General features: G+C 43.4%; 1 protein-coding gene and 1 pseudogene across 8 annotated transcripts in view; both read left to right on the top strand.

The window, feature by feature from the left end:
- ATG16L1 (autophagy related 16 like 1) overlaps window positions 1-26,545 on the top strand; it is a 43,542-nt gene that overhangs the window by 5,607 nt on the left and 11,390 nt on the right. For 3 of the 7 annotated variants that reach the window (XM_082396660.1, XM_082396658.1, XM_082396664.1), the window contains exons 3-13: window positions 3,009-3,114; window positions 3,812-3,885; window positions 4,746-4,997; window positions 8,666-8,731; window positions 11,136-11,222; window positions 11,901-11,957; window positions 12,175-12,222; window positions 12,852-12,954; window positions 15,519-15,624; window positions 19,576-19,646; window positions 20,332-20,403. In XM_082396660.1, the coding sequence (XP_082252786.1) occupies window positions 3,009-3,114; window positions 3,812-3,885; window positions 4,746-4,997; window positions 8,666-8,731; window positions 11,136-11,222; window positions 11,901-11,957; window positions 12,175-12,222; window positions 12,852-12,954; window positions 15,519-15,624; window positions 19,576-19,646; window positions 20,332-20,403 (1,042 nt within the window). The remainder of the gene's footprint in view (window positions 1-3,008; window positions 3,115-3,811; window positions 3,886-4,745; window positions 4,998-8,665; window positions 8,732-11,135; window positions 11,223-11,900; window positions 11,958-12,174; window positions 12,223-12,851; window positions 12,955-15,518; window positions 15,625-19,575; window positions 19,647-20,331; window positions 20,404-26,545) is intronic. The other 4 variants (XM_082396661.1, XM_082396659.1, XM_082396663.1 and 1 more) reach the window with 2 other exon arrangements.
- Window positions 5,004-6,351, top strand: LOC309630862 (large ribosomal subunit protein uL22 pseudogene; annotated as a pseudogene). The gene has a single exon. The product of its transcript is annotated as a large ribosomal subunit protein uL22 pseudogene (transcript).

The following is a 26,545-nucleotide window of genomic DNA, read 5'->3' as shown; positions in this document are numbered from 1 at the left end:
GTGGGCCAGGCATTGGGATACAGAGATGAATAAGCCAAGAGTCCTTGTTCGCAAGGACCTGAGCCTCGTCGGGGAGAGTAGCTCAGTGAGGTGTGTGCTAGTAGGATACAGGTATTCACAGAAGACGGGGGTCTAATTGGCTGCTATCTCTCTCTTCTGGGCTCTCAAGTCCTGCCCATCCCACTCTAATTAATCTTAAAACACACTGTGCTTAAAAAGCTTTATCTCATCAATTATCTGACTCCTCTCTTAAGTGTTTTAATCCCTTTGCTTACTGAATAAATCAAAGTGAAACTCATCCCTGGGAAATAGTTGATTCCAACAGTTTTCTAAGTATGCTTGCTAGACCGCAGCCTCAGAGATTTGTTAGAAATGCAGAATGTTGGGCCTCACCCCAGAGCTCCTGTTTCAGAAACTCTAGGGGTGGCACCCAGTAGTCTTGTTTTAAGAACGCTTTAGGTGATTCTGATGACCTCTAACAGACAAGAACCACTGCTTTAGTGGCTACTCAGTCCTTGTGAACTATCCGAGACACCCGGAAGCATGTTAGAAATGCAGATTATTGACCCTTTTCTTCGTCGACCTGATGAATCGTTCTGGGATGGGGCCCAAGAATCTGTTAAAACCTACTCTCTAGGTGATTCTTTTTTTTCTGCCTAGTGAAGCACTGTTATTGGGCTTTTGTAAGAAGTTTGACTTTTATTGTGAATAAAATTGCAGGTGGTAAAAGGCTTTGAGCAGAGGAATGAGTGCCCTGTATCCTTGCCTTTCTCAGGATTCTCTTCAGCTGCCTGGAGGAACAGACTAGTTTTATGTTGTGCATATTTCACATTGCTTTGCATTAAAATAAGGGGATTTGATAAAAATTATTTCTTTTCCTTCTAATCCCCATATGCAGTCACTCACCCAGGCCTGTTGCTGCTTCTGCCTAATTTAGGGTGGTTTCTTATAAGGTATGTGCCGCTTTCTTTTTTTTAAATTTATTTATTTATTTATTTATTTTTATTTTTGGCTGTGTTGGGTCTTCGTTTCTGTGCGAGGACTTTCTCCAGTTGCGGCAAGCGGGGGCCACTCTTCATCGCGGTGCGTGGGCCTCTCACTATCGCGGCCTCTCTTGTCGCGGAGCACAGGCTCCAGACGCGCAGGCTCAGTAGTTGTGGCTCACGGGCCCAGCTGCTCCGCGGCACGTGGGATCTTCCCAGACCAGGGCTCGAACCTGTGTCCTCCTCATTGGCAGGCAGATTCTCAACCACTGCGCCACCAGGGAAGCCTTATGTGCCGCTTTCTAGTCTCTTGGCTTCTAGTTCATGGGCCAAGATTGGGGAAGCACTATGTTGCCTCAAAGAATGCAATATTAATGTATCTTAGAACATGTAAGAAAAATGCTTTTAGAGATGGAGGGTAGATTTCGGAGGGAGCGTCATTCTGCTGCCTTTTCCCTCTTTATTTCTTATCGGTCATTGGGAAGAGATGGTGCCCCTGCCCCCGCTTCAGATGGTGGCATCCTAGTTTGCCAGCCATCTTCCTTTTCTCCATCTGTGTGCTTTCCCTGGGCAGTGGTTTCAGCTACTCACTGTAGTCTGATAATTTACACCTGTAGCTCCAGCCAAGACCCCCTCTCCTGAATTACAAATCCACAGTTCTGTTCACCTGCTGCTATTTCTGAGATAGTATGCAAACACCTGCAAACTTTCCCAAATTCCATTGACTCTTGAGGTGGCCTGAGCTCTGTCCATGGCTTTAGATACATCTGTTTGCTGACAGCTTCTATATGTCAGCCTCCAGCTTGGGCCTCTTTACTTGAAGTTCAGACTCTTAACAATATGCAGTTTCCACTTGACATGCCCACTTGGATGTCCACGGTGAACTCACTCTTCAGGCCTCCCCCGACCTCTTGCCCCAGTCCTTCTGCCTCAGTAGGTGACGCCTACCTTTGATCAGCCACTCAGGCCAAAAGCCTTGGAGTCATCCTTGACTCCTGTCTTTCTCTCATTCCCCGCGACCAATTCAAAGGCAAGTCCTGCAGTCTCTCCAGAGTGGATCTAGCTAGGATCTGACCACGTCTCACCGCCTCCGCTGCCGTCACCTTGTCCTGATCTGCACTTTCTGAGTCTGGAATATGTAATAGCTTGCTAACGGGTCCCACTGTTTCTGCCCTTAACCCCTGCAGTGTGCTCTCCACCCAGCAACTGTAGCGATCCTTTCAAAACGTAAGTCATTCCTCTGCTCAAAACCCTCGGCAGCTTCCAGTCATGCGTAGGAAAAGCCACAGTCCTCGGGGGCCTGCGAGGCTCTGCGTGGCCTCCCCGATCCTCCCTGCACCCCCTGCCCCGGGCGCTGCGGTCACACTTGCCCCCAGCCTCTCCAACACTTGCTGTTCCCTCCACTCACAGGGCCCCGCCCCCGGGCCCGCATGGCTTGTTCCTCACTCTTTCCAGTCTTCAGTCAAGTGTCACCTCTCGGGATGCCTTTGATTACCCCACATGGAACAGGAGCCCTGTCGCTCTGTTCCCTTCTTTACACTGCTTAGTTTTTCTTTACAGCACATCTCACCACCTGACTCCATCCATCTACTCATTTGTTGTCTGTCTACTCTTAGCCGATTGTAGAGCTTCCTGTTCCCTGCCTTCTCCCCGCTAGGCACCAAAACAGTGCCTAGCACAGAGCCGGCGCTCAGATACGTGTCGGGTGAGTGGGCCTTGTTGTCTCCTCCCCGTTTACCTGAACTTTATTCCGGAACCCATCCTTTATTCCTGATGCAGCTGGTGGTATGGGTTGTGGTTGGTTGGTTTTACCCTGTGTCTCACATCTCCTACTTTCTACTTTAGGTTTGTAGTGACTTATAACACTATTGGCCTGGAGAACTGAACTGCTTTCTTGGCTATGTTGTCATGTACATGTTCGAAATTCTAAAGTTATTGTTCCAGTGCCTGATTGAAGGGGTCTGGGGTCTGATTTTTTTTCTCTTGTTTGCACGTTCTCTTCATCTGCCTGGTTGGGGCATTTAGTCCTGGACATGATGGTGCGTGGAATGATAGTCAGCTGCAAGAAATGGCCCAGCTGAGGATTAAACACCAAGAAGAACTGACTGAATTACACAAGAAACGTGGGGAGGTAAAGATAGCTCCTCTCCTCGTCTGTCTTGGGGGTCGGGGGGGTGGGGCAGGCACGCCCACTGGAATTTGCAGCCATCCTGGCTACATACGGCATCACCAGCTCTATCTGTGGGAATGAAACAACAGAAAAGATGCGAGACCTCTGTCAACAGGCGGGCAAGCCATTGAGATAACCAGGTTGTCATGCTCCAAGATGGCACGAAGGTACAAGTGGAGAAACATAAAAAGAAAGAAGCTTACTCCTTGATTGACTGAAACTCTTAACTAATACCTTCATAAAGCGTGAAACCTGCAATTTCAGAAAAATTTATTAGGAAGAATCAAGTCCTGGGCTGTGTTTACGCTGGGTGGTGGTCTAATGGCAAGTTATGAAAAAGCGCAACTTACCGTCACTTCAGCTGAATTGATTATCAGCTAAAGAGTCAGAAAAGGCAGCTGGGGTGGAGGGGTAGCCGGGCGTTCTCAGCAGGAGCCTGGCAGTCGCCGGGAGCGTTGCTTGTCTACCCAAGGCTGCCTTCAACAGGGAGGGCAGCCCCGCTGGCCCTTCTCCTCTCGGCCACCCAGCTCGTTTCTTCTTGGTGCCTCGGCCCCACCGCACAGGCACCTGTTTTTTCTTTAAAGTAACCCGCAATTATGAGTTTCCAACTGAAGTCCTAAAATCTCTTGTTTATGAAAGTGTTCTTCTTTACCCCCAGTTAGCTCAGTTGGTGATTGACCTGAATAACCAAATGCAGCAGAAGGACAAGGAGATGCAGATGAATGAAGCCAAGTGAGTAGAGAGCACGCTTCCTTCGGGACTGGTCATGGGATCTCACTGCCTGTTTTACTGTACTCTTGTGAGCGGGGCCAGTGGTGATCGGTGGCAAACAGTAGCCACACTGGGCTCAGCACAAGTTTCGTTTCTGTGCATACATAGCTGGGGTCCTTTTCTACCCTCTGAGGATGGAAAAGGCAAGAAGAGTGCCCTCCGTCCTCCAGGGCCCCAGCACACCCCTGAGAAGTCAGCTTCGCTCTTGGAAGTGTCCCTGAGGCATTCACAGTTACCCCCACGGCCGTTGCCTGGGGGAGTGGGTGTCTTCCGTGATGGGGATGGGACCAAGATAGCCGAGTGCCCGGCCCTTGGGAACGGGGATGAGTTTGTGGGCAGGGTTGTTCTTGATCTGGGAGAAGCCTACCGGACAAGATAAACAGGGACTCCCAATCCTAGGATCTTTGAGCTGGAGGGGAGCCTGGGTTTCATCTGTGCCTTTTCCCTTGCTCCGCAGAGAGGGCTCTCTAGAGGCTTAGAAGGGTGGGGGGCCAGCTCAGGCGTTCACACTCAGTGAGTGATAGAGCTGGTGGAATGCACAAGATACCCAGCCTCCTTTTAATCTCCCATTACTACGCGATTTCAGCATCAAAAGCTCCCTCTTCCTTCCCATCCTGCTTTTCTGAAAGGTACTTTAACTAGTCATTCATAGTCTGGATGAACTTTGCCCTAGGTGTTTCCTCTCCATTAATGGGATTGTCCTGTAAACCCCTGGGGCTGGGCTTGGCCAAGTGAGGTGCCTGCTGTGAGGGCTGAGGTCCTTGCTGGCGCCCAAGCTCACACAGCTCTGGTGCAGTATCCCTCTCCCGTCGTGTTTTCAGAATTGCAGAATGCTTACAGACCATCTCTGATCTCGAGACCGAGTGCCTGGAACTACGCACTAAGCTTCAGGACCTTGAAAGAGCCAACCAGACCCTGAAGGATGAATACGATGCCCTGCAGATCACTTTCACTGCCCTGGAGGAGAAACTGAGGAAAACTACTGAGGAGAACCAGGAGCTGGTCACCAGATGGATGGCTGAGAAGGCCCAGGAAGCTAATCGCTTAAATGCAGAGAATGAGAAGGATTCGAGGTGGGAGATGAATCGGCCGTCAGTGATTTCCATTGTTTAATAAAGTCGAACCTAGTTCTTAGAAAAGAAGGAAACCAACCTGGCAGCTCTGACCACAGGGTGGGGGCACCAGGAAGCACTAACAAAATTAGAAATAGCAATGGTGGGTATAAAAGAGATTTGCATTTGTAAGAACACTTTTACAGCTGAGCAAAGGATTACCTCCCAAAAGGGCTTTGGCCCGCTGCTATTTTTGCCAGTGAATTCTTTCCGTGTTTCAAGGAGAAAAGCTAGTTCTTGAACAGTGTAAATTAAACCAGAATTAGGAAAAGCTTATAATCCCCTCCCCACCCCCATTTTGTAAAACTATTCCAACCCATAGCAAAAACTCTGGCTAGTGTACAAGAAGACCGTGGGCCAACCTCACTAGTAGTGAATTCAAAAGATTAGAACATTTGATTTTAAATCCCCACATCAGTAGTTTAGAATTTGAAAAGATTATTGTAGTTTATCTAAAAGAATAAATACATGGAATAGGAAAGAGCTTTAAAGAATAACAAAGAGCCCTAATCCTACCAAATAATATATGCAAAAAGATTTCGAAATCTGTGTAAAAACGGAAACCAAAAGGTAGAAGTAAAAAATGTTACTCTCTGCTGTTTGTTTTATGAAAAATTCCTAAGTAGGAGTATTGGAGGACTTTCTAAACATTAAAAGTAATGGTAGCTTTTCCAGTAAGTGGCCTGAGGTGACCTCTCAAAATGGTTCGCTATTCACTTGACCCAGAAAACCCCACAAAATCATGCAAGTCAGGAGGTTCAAATCTTCGTGTTCACTTTAAGAACACTTGTGAAACTGCCCAGGCCATTAAGGGTATGCATATCCGAAAAGCCACCAAGTATCTGAAGGATGTCACTTTAAAGAAGCAATGTGTGCTGTTCCGTCGTTACTGTGGTGGAGTTGGTAGGTGTGCCCAGGCCAAACAGTGAGGCTGGACACAGGGTTGGTGGCCCAAAAAGAGTGCTGAATTTTTACTGCACATGCTCAAAAATGCAGAGAGTAATGCTGAACTTAAGGGCTTAGATGTAGATTCTCTGGTCATTGAGCACATCCAGGTGAACAAAGCCGACAAGATGCGGCGCAGGACTTAACAGAGCTCATGGTCGGATCAACCCATACGTGAGCTGTCCCTGCCACATTGAGATGATCCTTACTGAAAGAGAACAGATTGTTCCTAAACCAGAAGGGGAGGTTGCCCCGAAGAAAAAGATATCCCAGAAGAAACTGAAGAAACAAAAACTTATGGCCCAGGAGTAAATGCTGTAAAAAATAAATGCAAATAAAAGTAAAAAAAAAAACACCAAAAAAAAAAAAAGTAATGGTAATAAAGAATGGACTGTATAAAAATTGTAGGTTTCTTAACATCGAAGAACACTATAAAACAAGCAAATAGGCTATGCTGTTATAAAATATATATCCTTAGTATAGAGTCAGTAAGGAACAGGTGAGCATTCAGACAGAGGGATGTAAAGCATAGATAGTTCATAAAAGAAGTGGACGAGCTCAGTGAATCTGGTAAAAAGGATTGTTGGGAGGAAGGTGGGACGGGCCCCTCACATTGCTGATGTGAAGGCTGTTTCTCTAACCCCTGGAGGGCCCTGGGGATGGCAGGCACCTGAAAATGGTTCCCACTTGTTGGACTTCATCCTGAGTGATGAGATTCGTTCACAAGTACGATTTTGTGATAGTCCATTATTCACAGTAGTGAAAAATTAGAAGCGGTATATCCCTTGGTGGGGGGAAGAAATTGTGATATTTTCATACAGTGAGATTTTGCAAAGTCTTTTCAAAATATATATATGTCTTAAGTCTGTATTAAGAAAAAGTGAGCTGTCCTTATATTCTTTCTGTCTCATGTTTAAGTAAAATTGCGTGGCTTATATGTGGAGCTCTTAGGCAGCTTAGGGGTGGTAAGGACACCGGGGTTCCCTGGAAGTTGTTTGGCTTCGGGCTGAGAGCCTGCCTGAGGGAGAAGTGGGCAGGCGTGTGGTTATGCAGAGGGAGAGCCCTTGGTGATCACCGTGGACAAGAACAGCCCAAACTTTCTAGTGAAAATGGGGAGTGAGGCACATTACATACCTGCCCTTGTTCTGTCCTTTGGAATGTTTTCCTAGGAATATGCCATTGCACGTATTACCATCTGATTGCACGTGTGGGACCTGGGGATTCTTTTCGTTACTTGACTCAACTAATTCCTCCTCCTTAGAAGCCTTCCCCCTTCCTGCCAATTTCCCAGATTAGATGTCCTTCCTCTCCTAGCAGCTTTTGTTTACCTGGGTCATCGTGGAGCGCTGTTTTTTGAAATAGCTGCTTGTGTTCCGCCTCCCCCGCGAGGCTGGGGTGTGTCGCCACAGGCAGGCACGGTGGCTGCTGTGTAAGAAGCTGTCAGTGTTAAAGAAGGACGTTTCCTGTCGGCTGTTGTAACGAAGGCTGGGCTGCGGGTGTTTTCTTCTCCCCGTGACTCCAGCTCTGTCCTTTACCCACTCCTTGCAGACAGGTGCCTTTCCTTTAGAGGAGTGTTACACACCCCGCACCAGGATTCTGCTTTCCCCTCAAAGACAGTTTATAGGTCATCTATTCCAGCTAAGAAAAATTGGTTAACCTGTAATTTTTGTCACTTGTCCTGTAAAACTGACTCTTCATCTTCCAGGTATAAGATTAAGAGTGTAAGGCACTTTTTCAAGCTAGAGCTTCATCCCATCCCAAATTCTGATGTGCCACCTACAGGACTTTGCCCTATTTTGAGAATTATCACTATGGCAGAAACTTTTTTAAAAATTTAGGAAAGTTTTTTTTTAATTTAGAAAAATTTTTTTAAATTCCATCAGAACTCTTGACCTGAGCTCAGTAGCAGTGCTAGAGTTCTGGGTTGGGGGTCCTCCACAGTGAGGGCAAAACTGACAGAGGTGAACTTGCCATGGAAGAGAGAGGGAAGCCAAGGTTTAAAGGTTAGGAAGCTCCTGAATTGAGGACTTGGGAAGGAAAGACAGAAATGGTTCTGAGAGGGGAGAGAGTGGAAGCGACTGCTGACCACATTAAAATTTTGCTGCAGCCAGGACTTGTGTGTCCAGCCCTAGTAAACTGAAGCCTTGTACATTTTGATGACTCAAGAATCTCACTATACCTCAGTTTCCTCATCTGTAAAATGGGAATCATAGTACTTAACCTCAAAAAGTTTGTTATAAGTGTTAAATGAGTTAAACTCTGTAAAATAATAAAACCATGCCAGGTACAAGTAAATTTTTATTATTATTCATGCTCTTGATATGTTAGTGTGAGAATGTTTACTTCAGAAAACTAAGTCTCGACCATGACTAACCCTGGATAAACCTGATGCATGTTTCTGTCCTGAGAGGCCCTGGGTCTCCACAGGCAGGCTTCTCCCTTGCTGGTTCACTGTTCTCTCTAATCCCTCCTAGGACTTTGCTCTGAAATCCATTATAATAGGGTCCTTACTGAAGTTACAGTTGTGGATTTGGGACTTTAGGTATCTTTGCCCAGGGTAGTTGTTACTTTAAGTGCATTGAATATTCAAATGTGTTACTAGTAGTTTTTTGAGAGCCAAAACCCCATGCTTTATTTAAGTAGACATAAATAGTGGGCTTTTTTTTTTTTTTTTTTTTAAATAGGAGGCGGCAAGCCCGGCTGCAGAAGGAGCTCGCAGAAGCAGCAAAGGAACCTCTACCAGTTGAGCAGTGAGTAGAGATGTACAAATCAAAACTATGCTCGTAGTAATTTGATGTGCTATTTTGAAATAGTCTTATAATATTCTATTTCTATAAAACCATTTTACAAATTGTAGAAGGAAAACTAAAAGACTTAGGGCAGAAAATAAAAAACACCCATTACCTTCCAGAAAGTTGTTCCAGTTTATACTCATTAGCTGTGAGTGTGAATTCTGACTTCCTCCACCCTTAACCAGTGACAGCCTCGCTGTTTTCCTGTTGAGACTGACCTGTTTTCTCCCTCTGGTTGGAGCTGTTGCAGTGTGATGCTGGGCTGCGGTTCTGTCTCTTGTTCTCTTCTTGGTTTGTGGCTTCAAGTGGAGCTTGGGCAAACCTTTGAAGCCTAAGTTAAAAACTAGGATCTCCTGGGACCAAGACAATTGAGTCAATATGGAGTTTTTCCTAATCTGGAATTGGGTGGAGGGTCTTCCCTGAGATTTGAAGCTTTGTTTTCAGAGCAGTGGGTATTTTAGTGACTAAATTCCCTTTGCTCTGGTTCAGGATGTGGGGTCTTCTCCCTCGTTGAAATAGATTCTGGAATATAGTATTAGAGTTATGATCTTCTATTTTTTTAAATGTTGGTTGCTTCCTTGTAAATGGAGGGGAGTGGTTTAAATTCACTCAGGAGTCATCTGCCAGACAAAGGTCTTGATTTATAAGAAAACAAATCTCATACCAAGCCTTTGCTTTAGATGTAGCATATGTGCATAATTTCTATACTCTTCACATGTAGAAAATGAATCTCAGGTGTATTTGCCCAAAGCTACAAAGTAGCTAAATAGTTGACCTGGAAATGAGATTTGGTTCCTTAAAAATAACAGCTTATAAAAGCATCATTTGTCTGCCTGTTATTGGCCAGCATAAACAGGTGACTAGGTGTAGAAAGGTCCAGCATCCTGCCCCAAATCACAAAGGAAATGGCAGAGACAGGGTGGAAACCTAAGGGTGTTTGACTGTAAAGGCCTGTTCTTCATCTCTGTTCTTCCCTAAAAGTAGAGTTTCTAGGTGAAAGGACATTAACACCTTTGAAAGGTTTTGATAACACGTTACCAGATGCTGGTATTTTCTCGTGGTCCTGGGCCTTTGCACTGTTCCAAGTACCTTTATAACTATACAACTCTATCTTAAACAAACCATTTACATAGGCTCAGCTCATGTTTGTTACTCTTGCCATCTCTGCTGTTCTGTTGTTACCCTTGTGCGGACACAAGTAACCCGCAGACCACAACTGAGAAGAGAAGAAAGCCCAGCCTGTTCTCTGTCTTCAGGCCCGCCTTTGTTCTCCTCTAATCCTGGCCAAGACTGGGTTCAGTTACACGGGATCCTAGAATCAATAGCCAAGGAAAATAAATTTGCTTGAACTTGGTTTAACTTGCTTGGTAACAAGTTCTGAAGTATACATTTACATAACCCAGATAATTAATCATGGAAAAATCTCTCAAGTTCTTATGAATCCAAACATTTGGTAATAAAGTCTTGGGTTATTAGATTTAATTATTTTACTCCTCCATGAAGGTCGCAACTCGGTAGGAGGTCATTAAGACCAAAATAATTACTTACCTTCCCCACAACCAGGAAAACAAGGAGGAAGGGGAATTCCAGAGGAGCTTTGCATCCGGTGGGATAAACACCAGCAAAGGAGCATGGTCCTGTGACTTGATTATCTCATGTGTAATATAATGGACTCTCTAAAATGTCAGAAACAGCAAATACCCAGAGTTATGCTTAAACATAAGCCTCAAATACCCAGAGGCAAAAATGAATTATGTTTAGATTTTGCTTTCCTGTCTTTCACTATTAAAGTAATATTTAGAACTGGGTTGTTTATGTACCCGTTGACTTCATTGCCCTTTTAGCAGTCCATTTTCCTATTGACTTGGATCTTCTCCCTATCCTGGCATTTTCTTGTACACCATAGCTGCCCCTAGCTATCCTCTACGTTATTCAGCCCGTCTCATGGGAACTGTTTCTTAGTGCTGCAGTCCAGTTGTTGGCATGCGGGAGCCCTTTAGCTACAAACCAGACTTCTGATGAGAAAAATCTACCTTAGTACTGGTTATGTGATTATAGGCTTAATAAGCCATTATTTCATTGCTTTCCAAATGGGAGCTGTGTTAGACCTAAAAAGAGCAAAAGCTCACTTCTAAAGTTATTTTCAGGTGGACTTCTAGATTTGACTTGAACAGATTGTTTCTACGCTATTGTTCAGGTGGCAGCTCCTGTTTCTCCAGAGAAGCCTTGACCGCCTGTGTCACAGCCAAGGCACATAGGCCCTGTGTGATCAGGAAATGGTGTTGGGGTCAGCCTTTGCAGACTCATCACAGAGCTCCTGTTGAGCAGAATCAAAGACTCAGCCACTTGCCCTTCTTTCCAGGGATGACGACATTGAAGTCCTTGCGGATGAAACCTCCGATCACGCCGAGGAGGCCTCTCCGGTGCGGGCCGTCAGCAGAGCCGCCGCGTGAGTAGACGGGCTGTGCCGGGGCGGAGAGCTCGAGCGGCAGCCCGGCAGCATGCTTGTGGGCGGGGCCAGGGAACGGTGCGGCGCCCCCGGACCCCCAGCTGGAACGTGCAGCCCCGCTCACTCAGCCGTGGGGCTCGCGGGCTCCAGGGTGTCTCTGTCTTTCTCAGGTCACCTCTGCTTAATAGGAGGCTAGCCGTCCCTTAGTGCCGCCACCAGCTGTGAAGAGAAGCAGAAAAAAGCGTAGTGGCTTTCTGAAAGATGGACCTTGTTAGGCAGGGTGATTGTTTAGATCGTACTGTGTAATTCTTACTAGGGCTCCAGGATTTTTTTTCTTTTCTTTTTTTAATTTGCCAAAACAGGATGAAAAGAATGGGATTGGTCATTAACCACTAGAAGTTGTCGTTAGGTCACTTAGACAGTTCATCTTCTAAAGCATTATTTCCAGGGAAGTTAATTTAGTGCTAGGGAACCATATTTCTTTTGAAACTTCAAGGCTGGGTTTTCCCTCCTACCTTCCCAATGCTTTCTGGTGGTTCGGTACTGTGAGGGGTTTCTCGGCTGGGGTTTGGGAACTCAGTGGGAAACACACTCCCAGGTACTTTTGTGGACTGTTTTTGATTGATTATTTGGGCAAAGTGTTTCTAAGGTTTAAACCTATCCTCCCCTCCTCTTTAGTAAGCGACTCTCGCAGCCTGCTGGAGGCCTTCTGGATTCTATCACTAATATCTTTGGGTAGGTTAGAAAACCTTCACCTTTCCTTGTTAATATGTGTATAAATATACCTAAGTACATGTACATGATTTGTTGTCGTTTTTTAAACGTGCGCCAGAATTTCAGTGCAGAGTATACAGATGCCTTAATTTCAGCTTTTCATTTAGCTTCTTCCTTTTTTCCTCAACTTCCTTTCTCTTAATCTCGCTGCGTGCTGATCTCTGGCCTTACCCTTTAGTCTGTCCGAGTCTCCCCTTTTGGGACATCACTCTTCTGATGCTGCCAGGTGAAAATATTATCCTCTCTTAGCCCAGCATGCAAGTGTGGGTCGTTGATAATTATGCTGATCACCGCTTCACTACCCCATTCATCACGTGTACATGTGCTAATAACCAGGACGCTTTGCATGCTCCTAGGAACGCTGTCAGCCCTCTGAGACGGGCGAATAGGCTGAGCTCTGTACAGTAATCAAGCCCTGGTCGCTCTTTCTTTTGGCATGTGTTCAGCTCCACCTTGACCACAAGTGTACGCTGAGGATGATTGTAACCAGGCATAGGAATCATCTTAAAATAGTTTTATGAAAATACCAACGCGCTCCCTCTGAGCTAGCAGTTACATTAAGTTGAGAACATCTGTAGCTGTTTATTGACGGGGGCAGCAGTTGTTCAGGATTGCTTTTCAGTGTTGAGTTTTGGAGTCCATGAGTTAGCGAAAAGGAGAGTACAGGTAAGTGCTGACTGTCTTTCCAGTTGTCACTGAGTGAGGTTGCTTCTGATTTGGGGAATCATTCTGTGGTTTGGAGGGTCTAGAAGGGAAAAGAAGCTATTGATAAAAGATGTCTTTGAATCCCTTCTGAGAGTTTGGTGGACAGTAAGCCTGTGCAATCCTGATGTTTTCCTTTATGTTACTTCTTAGGAGGCGCTCTGTGTCTTCCTTTCCAGTTCCCCAGGATAACACGGATATTCATCCTGGTTCTAGTAAAGAAGTGAGGGTGCCAACGACTGCAGTGTGTGTCTTCGTAAGTATGATTTATCCCCAGAGCCCACCAAGCTTCATAAAGAAACAGAGCCTGACAAAGGACCCTTTCTCCTGCTGCAGCTAAGCTTTCTATTATTGTTTTGTCAATATGGAACTTTTACACCTGTTGGCTGTCTGATAGAAAGGATTGATTATATTTTGATAAGCAAAGCAAAATTGCTTTGCTAAGGTAAGTAAAATTAGTGTATTTTGCTTCTCTTCAGAGAACAGAATTTATTTGCAGCCACCCTCTGTAATGTAGGGCTGGCTGAGAGGATGGGTAGCATGAGGGGGTGGGGCAAGGGGAGGGGAGAGCTAATTTGGGATGGTGAGGAATTAGAGAATAATTCATGCAATTGTTGTCACCAGTTGGCTCCAATTTAGAGTTTCTAGTCAGTGGTCTGTTTTGGAAGGTCAGTAGGGCAGCTCTTGGCTTCACAAATTATACTCAGGTCCATGTGACTTCTGACCATTAGGAGCACATAGTTGGAAGCCGGAGACACTCCTGGGCAGAAGCCACTGTGATACCATGGCTGTCAGCTGGAGTGTGGAGCTGGGTCCTAGTACTAAAGGATAATCCGGATCCTGGCTGGGGTAATTGAGCAGACATGCAACCGGCCTGGGGAATTGTAGAGTCCCTGGCTCAGGGCTGGCAAATAGGGTGGGGGACGGAAGAGTAGAGCAAAGCCCAAATAGTTGGGTTAACTCTTGGGTTGCGTGGGGTGAGTTGGAGGAGCTAACGTTCGGGGAGAGAAAGGCTTGCTGTAAAAATGGGATAGAGTTTATATGAGGGCAGCTTTCATTTCCAGGCGTGAAGAGGAACTTTAATAGTTATTTCCATACAATGCACTGACCGAGCGATTAGCCACCTTGGTCATTGTAAAGAGAGTCCTGCTCTGGATGAGGAGTTGGACGGGGGACCATTAAGACCCCTTCCCACTCCACTCCAGTGATTCTCTAACAGGCCTGGGCACCTCGGAGGCCGATGATGATTGGTAAAAGGTCTGATTGCACTTAACGTCACACTGCCTTCCCTGCCCTCAGCTCCCAGCAGCCCATTTTTTCCCTCCTGTCACATTTAAGTCATGTGTGTGGGGTAATGGAGCAGCTGATAATTTGGGATTCTGTCAGCGTGTGTTTCTGAGAGTGAGCAGTGCACAGCTGACAAGCATCCGACAGAACCGGCCGCACAGGAGGTTGATGAGCGGCAGCCGTGGTTGTGACGGCGCGTGATCTGAAGTTTTCAATCTGAGGCCTCCGAAGTCGAAAGGCCTCATTAAAAAGAAAACGGCGCTGTATGGAGGTAAAAAGTTTGAGCCCCCGTCAGACAGCTTTTCAGCACTGGGACACGAGAGGGTGGTGAGAAAGCAGATCAAGCAAAGTAATAATAAATCATGTTTATATTCCAGTCAGTTCATGAGTCACATTCTCAATATTTCAGGCACCTTTTTCAGTCCCAAGCAAATGTGAAGATCAGATTTTGTATTCCCAAAATGACCTTTTAGGCAAGTGATTGATGGCAGGTTTAAGGATCTAGTATTTATAATTCATGTATTGCAGGGTCCCCCGCCCCTGCCCACACTTTTGCTGGAGCAACTTAAAGCAAATCTCAAAGTATTTCATTCATAAATATTTCAGTATCCATGGTCTCTTAGGAGATTATAGTCACGTCTAGTATTCTCTCTTCCCATTCTAGGATGGGGTCCTTTTTGTTTGGTTTCCTTTCTCATCTTGAACACAAATGCCACCACCTTTTCAGATCATGTGTTCCAATGTGGATGCCATTCTCAGACATCTCCCTATGAAGAATTTAAGTTCTGCCAAAATAACACCTGCTGCTTTTGTCAAAGGCCGAGTCATGGTCGGGCACATTCCTAGCTCACAAAACCTGCAGAAGTCCATTTTCATAGACGAGCAAACTGAGGCTTTGGGAAGTGAAGGAACTTGGCTGAGGCTGCACTGCTAGTACATGTAGTGCCGTGTTGTTTCCGGAAAGAACTACCTGGGATCCTACTCTAACACTGATGGGTGGCGGTAGGAGCGGCATCTACTCATACCAGGATGTATTCGTATTAAGGAGACCAAAATAAAGGCTTTTTAAAAAAAGAAAAGGCTTTTTTTTTTAAGTCATGAGAAGCCATGCTATATCTTAATTTGATACGTAGTTTAACATGTGGTATTAATGCAGTCTGGACCAGAAGAGGCAGTTAATCATAGGCTTACTTTTAAGCTCTTAAGATCATAGTACAATATAGATTGAAATTACATTATTCTTAGAAGAAGGAAAATTAATGCAAAGACAAACTTTAGGCAGTTAGTTTACTCAGATTTTGAATGCTTTTTAAGAAGGTTGCACTGTGTTTAAAAAGAACTGTAGCTATAAGAATTTAATGATAATAGAATCATAGGAGACCCTGGGCTAGGAACCCAAGTTTGTGATTGGGTCCCCTCTTTAATGACAGGTGTTTAACCTTTGGTTAGGGGTCCAGAGTGTTCGTCAGTATTGGGCCCTTTCTTCTTGGGAATGACAGGGGTTGGGTTTGAAACAGGGCACTTGTCTTGCAGGACGCTCACGATGGGGAGGTCAATGCCGTGCAGTTCAGTCCGGGTTCCCGGCTCCTGGCCACGGGAGGCATGGATCGGAGGGTGAAGCTCTGGGAAGTGGTCGGAGGTGAGATCTCGCTGGAGTGAGAAACAGAAGCTGTGTTGGTGACATCTGGTTGGCCTTGCTTTCACGCAGTCTTTGAGTTGTTCATCTTCTTGAAACATACAGTATTTTGTGTGAGGAATCATCTGACCAAAGCATTATTACCCTCTCAGTTATCCTTTACAGCTGATACAGCCAAATAGATGTTTGCTCTCGGTTTCCAAGTAGTGACTAGAGAGTGCTGTTGAGTTACAGATACGTTAGCATTTGTGTTTTCTCAAATACGTACTGACCAGGGGATCTTCCAGGATAGTACAGGTTTTAGAAGGAAAATAAAAAATCTTGTAGTCATGGACTCGACAATTAAATTACACATCAAGCTGTGGTTTATGCATTTAATAATGCCAGTGGCCATAGCCTAGCAAAAAATGACTGACATCGTATCTAAGCTTGAGAATAAACAGAGGGATGTATCATCTAGGAAAATGTATTTAACAAATAGCTTATTAGACAAGGATTCTAAAATCAAGACTCAGTCTCTTTGATTAGACATTGTTTCAGGAATGACCTCAGAGTACTCAAAATGGGATGGCATTAAAACAGGAAATGGGAGTTAGTGAAACCCTCTCCCAAAATTCTGAACATGGGCATAGCCCACTTTCAACATTTTGATAGTCAGTTAAAATATACATGTATTTTTAGTAAGGCAAGGTCAGGGAATTCCCTTGGAAGTCCAGGGGTTAGGACTCCAGGCTTTCACTGCCAAGGGCCCGAGTTCATTCTCTGGTCAGGGAACCAAGATCCCACAAGCCACACAGCACAGCCAAAAAATAATAATAATAAGGCAGGGTCAAATAGACTGAAGGGTTTTATAGGAACCATTTTGTCCGGTTTCTGTACTTGCAGCACATACATGCTCACTCTCCAACAATAAATAGCACCATCATACCTTTCTCTACTTTATTTCCTCTGATCCTCACAATAGCCCTGTGCCGTTAGACAGGTGGGTATCACCCCTGTTTGACAGATGAAAACTCAGAGACACTACTTGATTTACATGGTTGATTTATGTGGGCAGGGAGTCGTGGAACCTGGGACCTGAGCTTGAGTGTTAAGACTGCAAATGCCTTGCTTTTTCCAAAATGGCCTCCTCTGAGCTGTAGAGCTGCTGAAGAAGCATGTGTGTTACTACTACTTTTTTAATATATAAATTGATTGAATGATTGATTTTTGGCTGCGTTGGGTCTTCGTTGCTGCGCGCGGGCTTTCTCCACTTGGGGCGAGCGGGGGCTACTCTTTGTCGTGGTGCGCGGGCTTCTCATCGCGGTGGCTTCTCTTGTTGCGGACTACGGGCTGCCCAGGGAACTCCCTGTGTTACTACTGCTGATGTATTTAGAGCGAGAGCAATCCACTGATCCCTTTGCTGGAACACGCTGTCATATAAAGCACCCAACTTGTCTACCCTGGCCTTTGATTTTCATGAAAATGACTCAGTACTTAAATCCCTGGCAGTTAGAGCTATTTGAAACCCATCAAAATTTGTGCTGTTTTACCCAGAAACACCTTATGAGTGATAATTGCTGAAACTTACAAAACAAAACCATATCATAAGAATAGACATTTTGGGCTTCCCTGGTGGTGCAGTGGTTAAGAGCCCGTCTGCCAATGCCGGGGACACGGGTTTGAGCCCTGGTCCGGGAAGAGCCCACACACTGCGGAGCACCTAAGCCCATGCGCCACAGCTACTGAGCCCGCGCACCTAGAGCCCGTGCTCCGCATCAAGAGAACCTACCGCAATGAGAAGCCTGCACACCGCAACGAAGAGTAGCCCCTGCTCGCCACAGCTAGAGAAAGCCCACATGCAGCAACGAAGGCCCAATGCAGCCAAAAATAAATAAATTAATTAAAAAAAAAAAAAGAATAGAGATTTTGTGATAAAAATCTACACAGATAGTCTGTTTTGATTATGCCTTGCAATTATATACAGATAGCACTAGAAATATTTTCGTTTTACTCCTTGGTCAGTAAAAATACCTATAAGAAAATTAAAGATACCAGGGATTAGTAATAGTGTTACCTTTTTGCTGCTAAAGAGGAAGTAAACACTAACCAAAATTAATACTGACATAATTTGTGCCAGAACATAATTTGTGTTAATAAAATGAAAAATGTCTACTAGGTCTACAGAAATAACATAGTGTCTGGCAGCATTTTTTATAGTTTTCAGGAACAAATATCAGTCGTGTCCTAACTAATTATAGGATCTTTCCTCCACAAATGGCTTACTTGGCCTGTAGTTTTTCCCCCTTGGCTAATATTTACTGAGTCTTGGAAGAGACCAAGTCCAGGAGGCCTTTTATGAAGTAGTTCGGGGGTCCTCTTTTTTACCCTTCCACCACTTTGCATCCAGTAGGAACACCTCTCTTTGCTCATTCTATCAAAAGCAGCAGCTCCGCTGGGAATTATATAAATGCTCTTGACATAGTCTCCCCAGTGCCTTCTAAATAAAAGAGATTAATAAGATCTTTGGTCTTTTCAGATCAGTCTCTTGTGTAGACTAGCACTTACTGATCATTTCTTACATTTTGGCACTTTGTCACCTGCCAAACAGACCAGTGTTTTAGGCATAAGCCAAAAAAATATCTTTTAGAATTTGCAGGAATATTTTTGTCTATAAAGATCTAATCTAAATAAAGTCCTAAATTAGTAGGTGTTGGCCTTTTTTTGACTTGTGAAAATCTAATGAAAGCTAGGATCCAGGGAAAGGCATTAAATGTGCCATATTTTGCAAATTAATTCAGGGGTTCATCCACCAGGTTAATAGTCCTGGCCCTAAATGTATTTGACAGCTCCAAACCAGTATTTTTTTTTATATAAGTTTATTTATTTGTTTGGCTGTGCCGGGTCTTGGTTGTGGTATGCGGGATCTTCGCTGTGGCATGCGAACTCTTAGCTGCAGCATGAGGGATCTAGTTCCCTGACCAGGGATCGAACCCGGGCCCCTGCATTGGGAGCGTGGAGTGTTAACCACTGGACAACCAGGGAAGTCCCCAAACCAGTATTTATATCATTATTATTAGCATCTAGAAGTCCTAAAAGAAAAGGCTGTTAATTGAAATGTATACTATTTTGTGCTCCTATTTTATGAGTTTGATTTGAATGATTCCTTAATTGTTTTCCTGGCTTGTCTATATAGGTTATCCTTAAGATACCCTTTAAAAAGGAAACTGAATCACATCATCATTGAGACTCATACTCTCATCTTTAAAGTTTCATTGCGGGTGGCCAAAACTGTTTGAAAACAGAGCCCGGGAGTGTATGGCTGGGCCTCTTGGTGAAGGAGACGCGGCAGAGGGAGGGGGGAGGACTGGCAGGCGATTGGATTGCCAGAACCTTAGGTTCATGTGTATAGAGTGAACAGATAGATTACCCAGACTCCAAACTAGCTTTACTGGAATTCTGAGGACTAGCCAGTTTATATAAGTAGAAATTTCTTTTCGTACTTGGGTTCTGAAATTTTAATGGTCAGGTTCTACAAAAGTGATAGTTAAGTTGACAAATACTGATCAAACCCAAAGATGTATTTATGTAAAGTAGAAAATTTTACTGAGAAATAACAAACTCGGTCTCTAGGGTCGATTGACATGTTTTTAAATTCCTGCACTCATTTTTTGTAAAGGAAATTGATGACACTGAATTTCTTGAAAAGAACAGCGTAAGAACCCACAGGAAAATGCTGGGCTCTGCACCCACTAGTACATTCATTGCTCTTGGAACTGACCAGCCGGATATTTTGGTCTCATTATTCCATTTGTCCTGCTACTTGATTCTATAAAGATGCAGGAAAGCTGTTTTTGACCATGGAATTGGCTTCCATTGTGTTTCAAGTGCCTCATTTTAATTGATATGTTGGATTTACCATCGTTTTTTTTTTTTTTTTTAAACCTTCCTTTCTTAATCTTTGTTTTTATGCAGACAAATGTGAGTTCAAGGGTTCCCTGTCTGGCAGTAATGCAGGAATTACAAGCATTGAATTTGATAGTGCTGTAAGTACCTAATATCCATGGAAATGGGTGAGTTTAGAGGTTTATAGAAACAGCTTTAAACATCTGGTTCTTGAAATTTAAAAACTTATCTGGTTTCTCTGCTATTTTCTGTCTTATTGTTAGAGAAGGATGTAGGTAGATTATAAATTCTGTGCTGATCATGACTGTGTTGAAGACTGGGTAGGGGAGACAGGTCTGGGGTACCCCAGCAAGGCAGTCGCCAGACTTGATAAAGGCCCCGGTTTGGGCCAAGGCAGTGCAGGTGGAGAGGAGAGGGTCTAGCGAGAAGCGCCAGAGACAAGCAGGTCTCCAACGGGGGCAGTTGGGAGGTGTGGCTGGGGAGAGTCGGTGGTTCTGAGCTCTTGGACTTGGACAGGTGCAGAGAATTAGTACTTGCTGTTACTGAAGGTGGGAGGTGGTGGGGAGTGAACACAGGAGGAGGAATTCCATTTTGAGCTGGAGGTATCTACAGCCTACAGGCGAGGCTGAGCAGGCTCGGGAGAAAGGTCTGAACTTAATGGGGATGGATGAATTAACAGAATACTGGTTGTAGCGGTATTCAGCTCAGGTGTATAGTTATCGGCATCTAAACCTTCTTGGGCTTGATTACCAGGGAATTTGTATCATGTGAACTGAGTTCTTCTATTTTGGGTAACATTTCTTCTCCTCCCCTTTATTCCTGTAGGGATCTTACCTCTTAGCAGCGTCAAATGATTTTGCAAGCCGCATCTGGACTGTGGATGACTATCGGTTACGGGTAAGACCCAGTTAGGAAAGTTAATGTAATCTCCAGACTTCATGTGGTTGCTTACCAGTCACATGATGTAGGAAATGGCAGGTTGATTGATGAGGAGAATTGTGTGTTGTCCTGAAAATCATACTTGATTCCCCCTGCCCTTTCCTTTCCTCTCCTCCTTAGGAAAATTGATGTTTCCACTTTACATTCTTACTTTGTCCAATATTCAGTTGCAGAATATTTGCAATAGGAAACCATCACATTTCCATGAAAGACTTGGGATGCTCCTGTTCATAAGAACTAAATTTTTTTGGTAGGTGTCAGTTTTAGCTTATCTTCAGCTATTTTAGCACCAGAGTATAATTTGTGTTTCTTAAGCACCCCAAGACTAAATCGCCGCACAAAGTAGAACTGGAAAGTAGGCTATAGAAGTACATGTGGGGGGCTTCCCTGGTGGCACAGTGGTTAAGAATCCTCCTGGCCAATGCAAGGGACACGGGTTCAAGCCCTGGTCCAGGAAGATCCCACATGCCACAGAGCAACTAAGCCTGCGAGCCACAACTACTGAGCCCACGTGCCACAACTACTGAGCCTGTGCTCTAGAGCCCGCAAGCCACAACTACTGAGCCCATGTGCCACAACTACTGAAGCCCACGCGCCTAGAGCCTGTGCTCCGCAACAAGAGAAGCCCCCACAGTGAGAAGCCTGCGCACCGCAATGAAGAGTAGCCCCCGCTCACCACAACTAGAGAGAGCCCACAGCAATGAAGACCCAATGCAGCCAAAAATAAATAAATAAAATAAATAATTTAAAAAAAATTAATAAGTACATGTGGGTACACTTATGATAGAGATAAAACAACTCAAAGCCAGGAAACAGGTGTATGGGAAAGCAAGAACAGTGGGATCAGATGTTGATGAAATCTGCATGTGAACCCAAACCTACCAAGAAGACTCTTGGATTCCAAGACAAAGACAAAAATTAGATGGTTATATCACTTTTGTTCTAATAGAAGACATAGCTTAATTTAGAGACATGTTTTTCTCCTTAAGCTGGAAGCAACCTTCACACGAGCTCATTAAATAAAGGCTACTGAAAGATAAGGTGGAGGATTTACTTGACATTGGTAGGCATTTTACCTGCAAAAAAAAGCTTGACACAAACTTGTGTGTCAACCCACATAAAAAACAGAGAGCATGATGTTAAGATGAACTTCATAAAGATAAATCTACAGGGAGGTGGGGAGCTGCAATAGAAGTAGTCCATTAGGTAGTTTCTGATGGTCTGACTCGATGGTGCAGGGATGCAGCTAGAAGAATAGTTAGAAACACACAGTTCACTTATCATTTGGGCTTTCCATTTTCTTGAAGGAGCTGTGTGGAAAATGGCCAGTGTTAGATGCTAGCTAATACCTAAAGGGTGGTAATTCTTTTTTTTTTTTTTTTTGTATTTATTTTTGGCTGTGTTGGGTCTTCGTTTCTGTGCGAGGGCTTTCTCTGGTTGCGGCGAGCAGGGGCCACTCTTCATTGTGGTGCGCGGGCCTCTCACTGTCGCGGGCTCTCTTGCTGCGGAGCACAAGCTCCAGCCGCGCAGGCTCAGTAGTTGTGGCTCACGGGCCTAGTTGCTCCTCAGCATGTGGGATCTTCCCAGACCAGGGCTCGAACCCGTGTCCCCTGCATTGGCAGGCAGATTCTCAATCACTGCGCCACCAGGGAAGCCCAGGGTGGTAATTCTTGATTGTTAGTTGAAAGAGAATCCACGTGCAAAGCATGAGATGTGAGGATGACAAAGATTACGTTCTCTTCTGAAAGCTGAAGGGCCTGCCTGGTGTTCTTGTTGCAAGGAAGGAACAGGGAGGTGGGTGCCTGCGGCAGGGCTGGACCCCGTTCAAGCAGCAGTACACATCTGTTCAAATGCTTGAACAAGTTCTCAGTTGAAGCCCTGTAGCCCTGCACCGTAAGCATGGAAAAAGTCCCATGTGACAGCCTAGACTGTTCTCCTGGCAGTGTTACAGTCCGTCCTGTGGCATGCCTTCTCTACGTAACCATCAGTTGCTTAGCGGAAATTTAAGACAGGGTTGAATACTTCCGCAGTCATTATTTTTCCTAAAGGAAAGGGGCTTTTACCTGAGTGGTTTCTGTGTGTTTGACCCAGTAGTCGGGTATATTATGTATGTTACTGCTTTTAATCCTCAGGGGGATGCAGGTGAGGTAGGTAGATGGGGAAACTGAGGCTCAGCTAAGCCCACAGTACTGCCTGAGGTCACACAGTTAACAAATAGAAAGATGAGACTTTGGATTGAGTCCTGTGTTCAGTTGGCCTGGATTATTCTAGGCTGAGATAGAGTAAAACTGTGTAATTAGTGAAGAGGGACATACAGCCTTCCTTACATCTTAGGCCCTTAGAGGAGTAAAGCAAGGAGTTGAGTGCGGGATGATATATGTATTTTTTTTCTATTTTACTTTATTTATTTATTTTAATTTTTGAATTTTATTTTTTTTTTATACAGCAGGTCCTTATTACTCATCAGTTTTATACACATCAGTGTATACATGTCGATCCCAATCGCCCAATTCATCACACCACCACCACCCCCCCACCACTTTCCCCCCTTGGTGTCCATACGTTTGTTCTCTACATCTGTGTCTCAATTTCTGCCCTGCAAACAGGTTCATCTGTACCATTTTTCTAGGTTGCATATATATGCGTTAATATACGATATTTGTTTTTCTCTTTCTGACTTACTTCACTCTGTATGACAGTCTCTGGGTCCATCCATGTCTCTACAAATGACCCAATTTCGTTCCTTTTTATGGCTGAGTAATATTCCATTGTATATATGTACCACAACATCTTTATCCATTCGTCTGTCGATGGGCATTTAGGTTGCTTCCATGACCTGGCTATTGTAAATAGTGCTGTAGTGAACATTGGGGTGCATCATGTGTCTTTTTTTTTTTTTTCAATTATATGCATTTTTTTTTTTCACACACACACACTGTATTTTATTTTTACAAGAGATAAATAGACTGACACCAAGCATTGTAAATGGATGACCATAACAAAAGCAACAATGATTGCAATTACCAAACACGAAACACACTCATACTATGTCATGATATTGACATTCAGTCCAGTAATCCTCCACTGTAACAGCTCCTTTACTTTGCAGTGAAAATTGATTTGTATATTCTTTGCCTCTGAGTCCTTGTGGGATTTTTTTTTTTACTAAAACAGAAAGTCACAGAAATTATAATCATCCTCATCAGTTCACTCAGTCCCATGTAATTAATTTTTTTTTTCATCTTGATCTTTTGTTAGCACTTTTATGAGTTCATCAGTTTTTCATTAGAGTTCTGAAAATGCTTATTCATTCAGTTCAGCAGTACAGTTACCAGAAACCTGCACTTGTCAGAGTCTTTTCTATGAATTCCTTGAAGATGAAACCCTTTTATAGGAACATAATTGCAAAAGCATCAGAGTACACCCAGAACTGTCTGTAAATGACAAAAGACTTAAAAATGACCGTAGTTAAAGATTTGATGAAAGTTCATAATAGTGCAATTGACAAGGAAATTTAATTATTTCTGAGATATACATTATAAAGTAATAACTAGAATTATGACTTATAACATTATACCAGAACATACAAGATTTTTAGAAATTTCACGTTATGTCTGAAACATTTATATTAACATATTTCCATACAGATAACCCAATGAAAGTTTAGTATTGTTTTGTTTCTTTGTTTTTTTATACTGCAGGTTCTTATTAGTCATCAATTTTATACACATCAGTGTATACATGTCAATCCCAATCGCCCAATTCAGCACACCACCATCCCCACCCCACCGCAGTTTTCCCCCCTTGGTGTCCATATGTCCATTCTCTACATCTGTGTCTCAACTTCTGCCCTGCAAACCGGCTCATCTGTACCATTTTTCTAGGTTCCACATACATGCGTTAATATACGATATTTGTTTTTCTCTTTCTGACTTACTTCACTCTGTATGACAGTCTCTAGATCCATCCACGTCTCAACAAATGACTCAATTTCGTTCCTTTTTATGGCTGAGTAATATTCCATTGTATATATGTACCACAACTTCTTTATCCATTCGTCTGTCGATGGGCATGTAGGTTGCTTCCATGTCCTGGCTATTGTAAATAGTGCTGCAATGAACATTGGGGTGCATGTGTCTTTTTGCATTATGGTTTTCTCTGGGTATACGCCCAGTAGTGGGATTGCTGGATCATATGGTAATTCTATTTTTAGTTTTTTAAGGAACCTCCATACTGTTCTCCATAGTGGCTGTATCAATTTACATTCCCACCAACAGTGCAAGAGGGTTCCCTTTTCTCCACACCCTCTCCAGCATTTGTTGTTTGTAGATTTTCTGATGATGCCCATTCTAACTGGTGTGAGGTGATACCTCATTGTAGTTTTGATTTGCATTTCTCTAATAATTAGTGATGTTGAGCAGCCTTTCATGTGCTTCTTGACCATTTGTATGTCTTCTTTGGAGAAATGTCTATTTAGGTCTTCTGTCCATTTTTGGATTGGGTTGTTTGTTTTTTTAATATTGAGCTGCATGAGCTGTTTATATATTTTGGAGATTAATCCTTTGTCCGTTGATTCGTTTGCAAGTATTTTCTCCCATTCTGAGGGTTGTCTTTTTGTCTTGTTTATGGTTTCCTTTGCTGTGCAAAAGCTTTGAAGTTTCATTAGGTCCCATTTGTTTATTTTTGTTTTTGTTTCCATTACTCTAGGAGGTGGATCAAAAAAGATCTTGCTGTGATTTATGTCAAAGAGTGTTCTTGCTATGTTTTCCTCTAAGAGTTTTATAGTGACCAGTCTTACATTTAGGTCTCTAATCCATTTTGAATTTATTTTTGTGTATGGTGTTAGGGAGTGTTCGAATTTCATTTTTTTTACATGTAGCTGTCCAGTTTTCCCAGCACCACTTATTGAAGAGACTGTCTTTTCTCTATTGCATATCCTTGCCTCCTTTGTCATAGATTAGTTGACCATAGGTGCATGGGTTTATCTCTGGGCTTTCTATCTTGTTCCATTGATCTATGTTTCTGTTTTTGTGCCAGTACCATATTGTCTTGATTACTGTAGCTTTTTAGTATAGTCTAAAGTCAGGGAGTCTGATTCCTCCAGCTCCGTTTTTTTCCCTCAAGACTGCTTTGGCTATTCAGGGTCTTTTGTGTCTCCATACAAATTTTAAGATTTTTTGTTCTAGTTCCGTTAAAAAATGCCATTGGTAATTTGATAGGGATTGCATTGAATCTGTAGATTGCTTTGGGCAGTGTAGTCATTTTCACAATATTGATTCTTCCAATCCAAGAACATGGTATATCTCTCCATCTGTTTGTATCATCTTTAATTTCTTTCATCAGTGTCTTATAGTTTTCTGCATACAGGTCTTTTGTCTCCCTAGGTAGGTTTATTCCTAGGTATTTTATTCTTTTTGTTGCAATGGAAAATGGGAGTGTTTCCTTAATTTCTCTTTCAGACTTTTCATCATTAGTGTATAGGAATACAAGAGATTTCTGTGCATTAATTTTGTATCCTGCAACTTCACCAAATTCATTGATTAGCTCTAGTAGTTTTCTGGTGGCATCTTTAGGATTCTCTATGTATAGTATCATGTCCTTTGCAAACAGTGACAGTTTTACTACTTCTTTTCCAATTTGTATTCCTTTTATTTCTTTTTCTTCTCTGATTGCCATGGCTAGGACTTCCAGAACTATGTTGAATAATAGTGGTGAGAGTGGACATCCTTGTCTTGTTCCTGATCTTAGAGGAAATGCTTTCAGTTTTTCACCATTGAGAATGATGTTTGCTGTGGGTTTGTCATATATGGCCTTTATTCTGTTGAGGTAGGTTCCCTCTATGCCCACTTTCTGGAGAGTTTTTATCATAAATGGGTGTTGAATTTTGTCAAAAGCTTTTTCTGCATCTGTTGAGATGATCATATGGTTTTTATTCTTCAATTTGTTAATATGGTTTATCACATTGATTGATTTGCGTATATTGAAGAATCCTTGCATCCCTGGGATAAATCCCACTTGATCATGGTGAATGATCCCTTTAATGTGTTGTTGGATTCTGTTTGCTAGTATTTTGTTGAGGATTTTTGCATCTATATTCATC

This window comes from Balaenoptera borealis, assembly GCF_965194805.1.
Source record: "Balaenoptera borealis genome assembly, chromosome: 6".
NCBI classification, from domain to species: Eukaryota; Metazoa; Chordata; class Mammalia; order Artiodactyla; family Balaenopteridae; genus Balaenoptera; species Balaenoptera borealis.
This window is presented reverse-complemented; position numbering and strand designations above follow the sequence as displayed.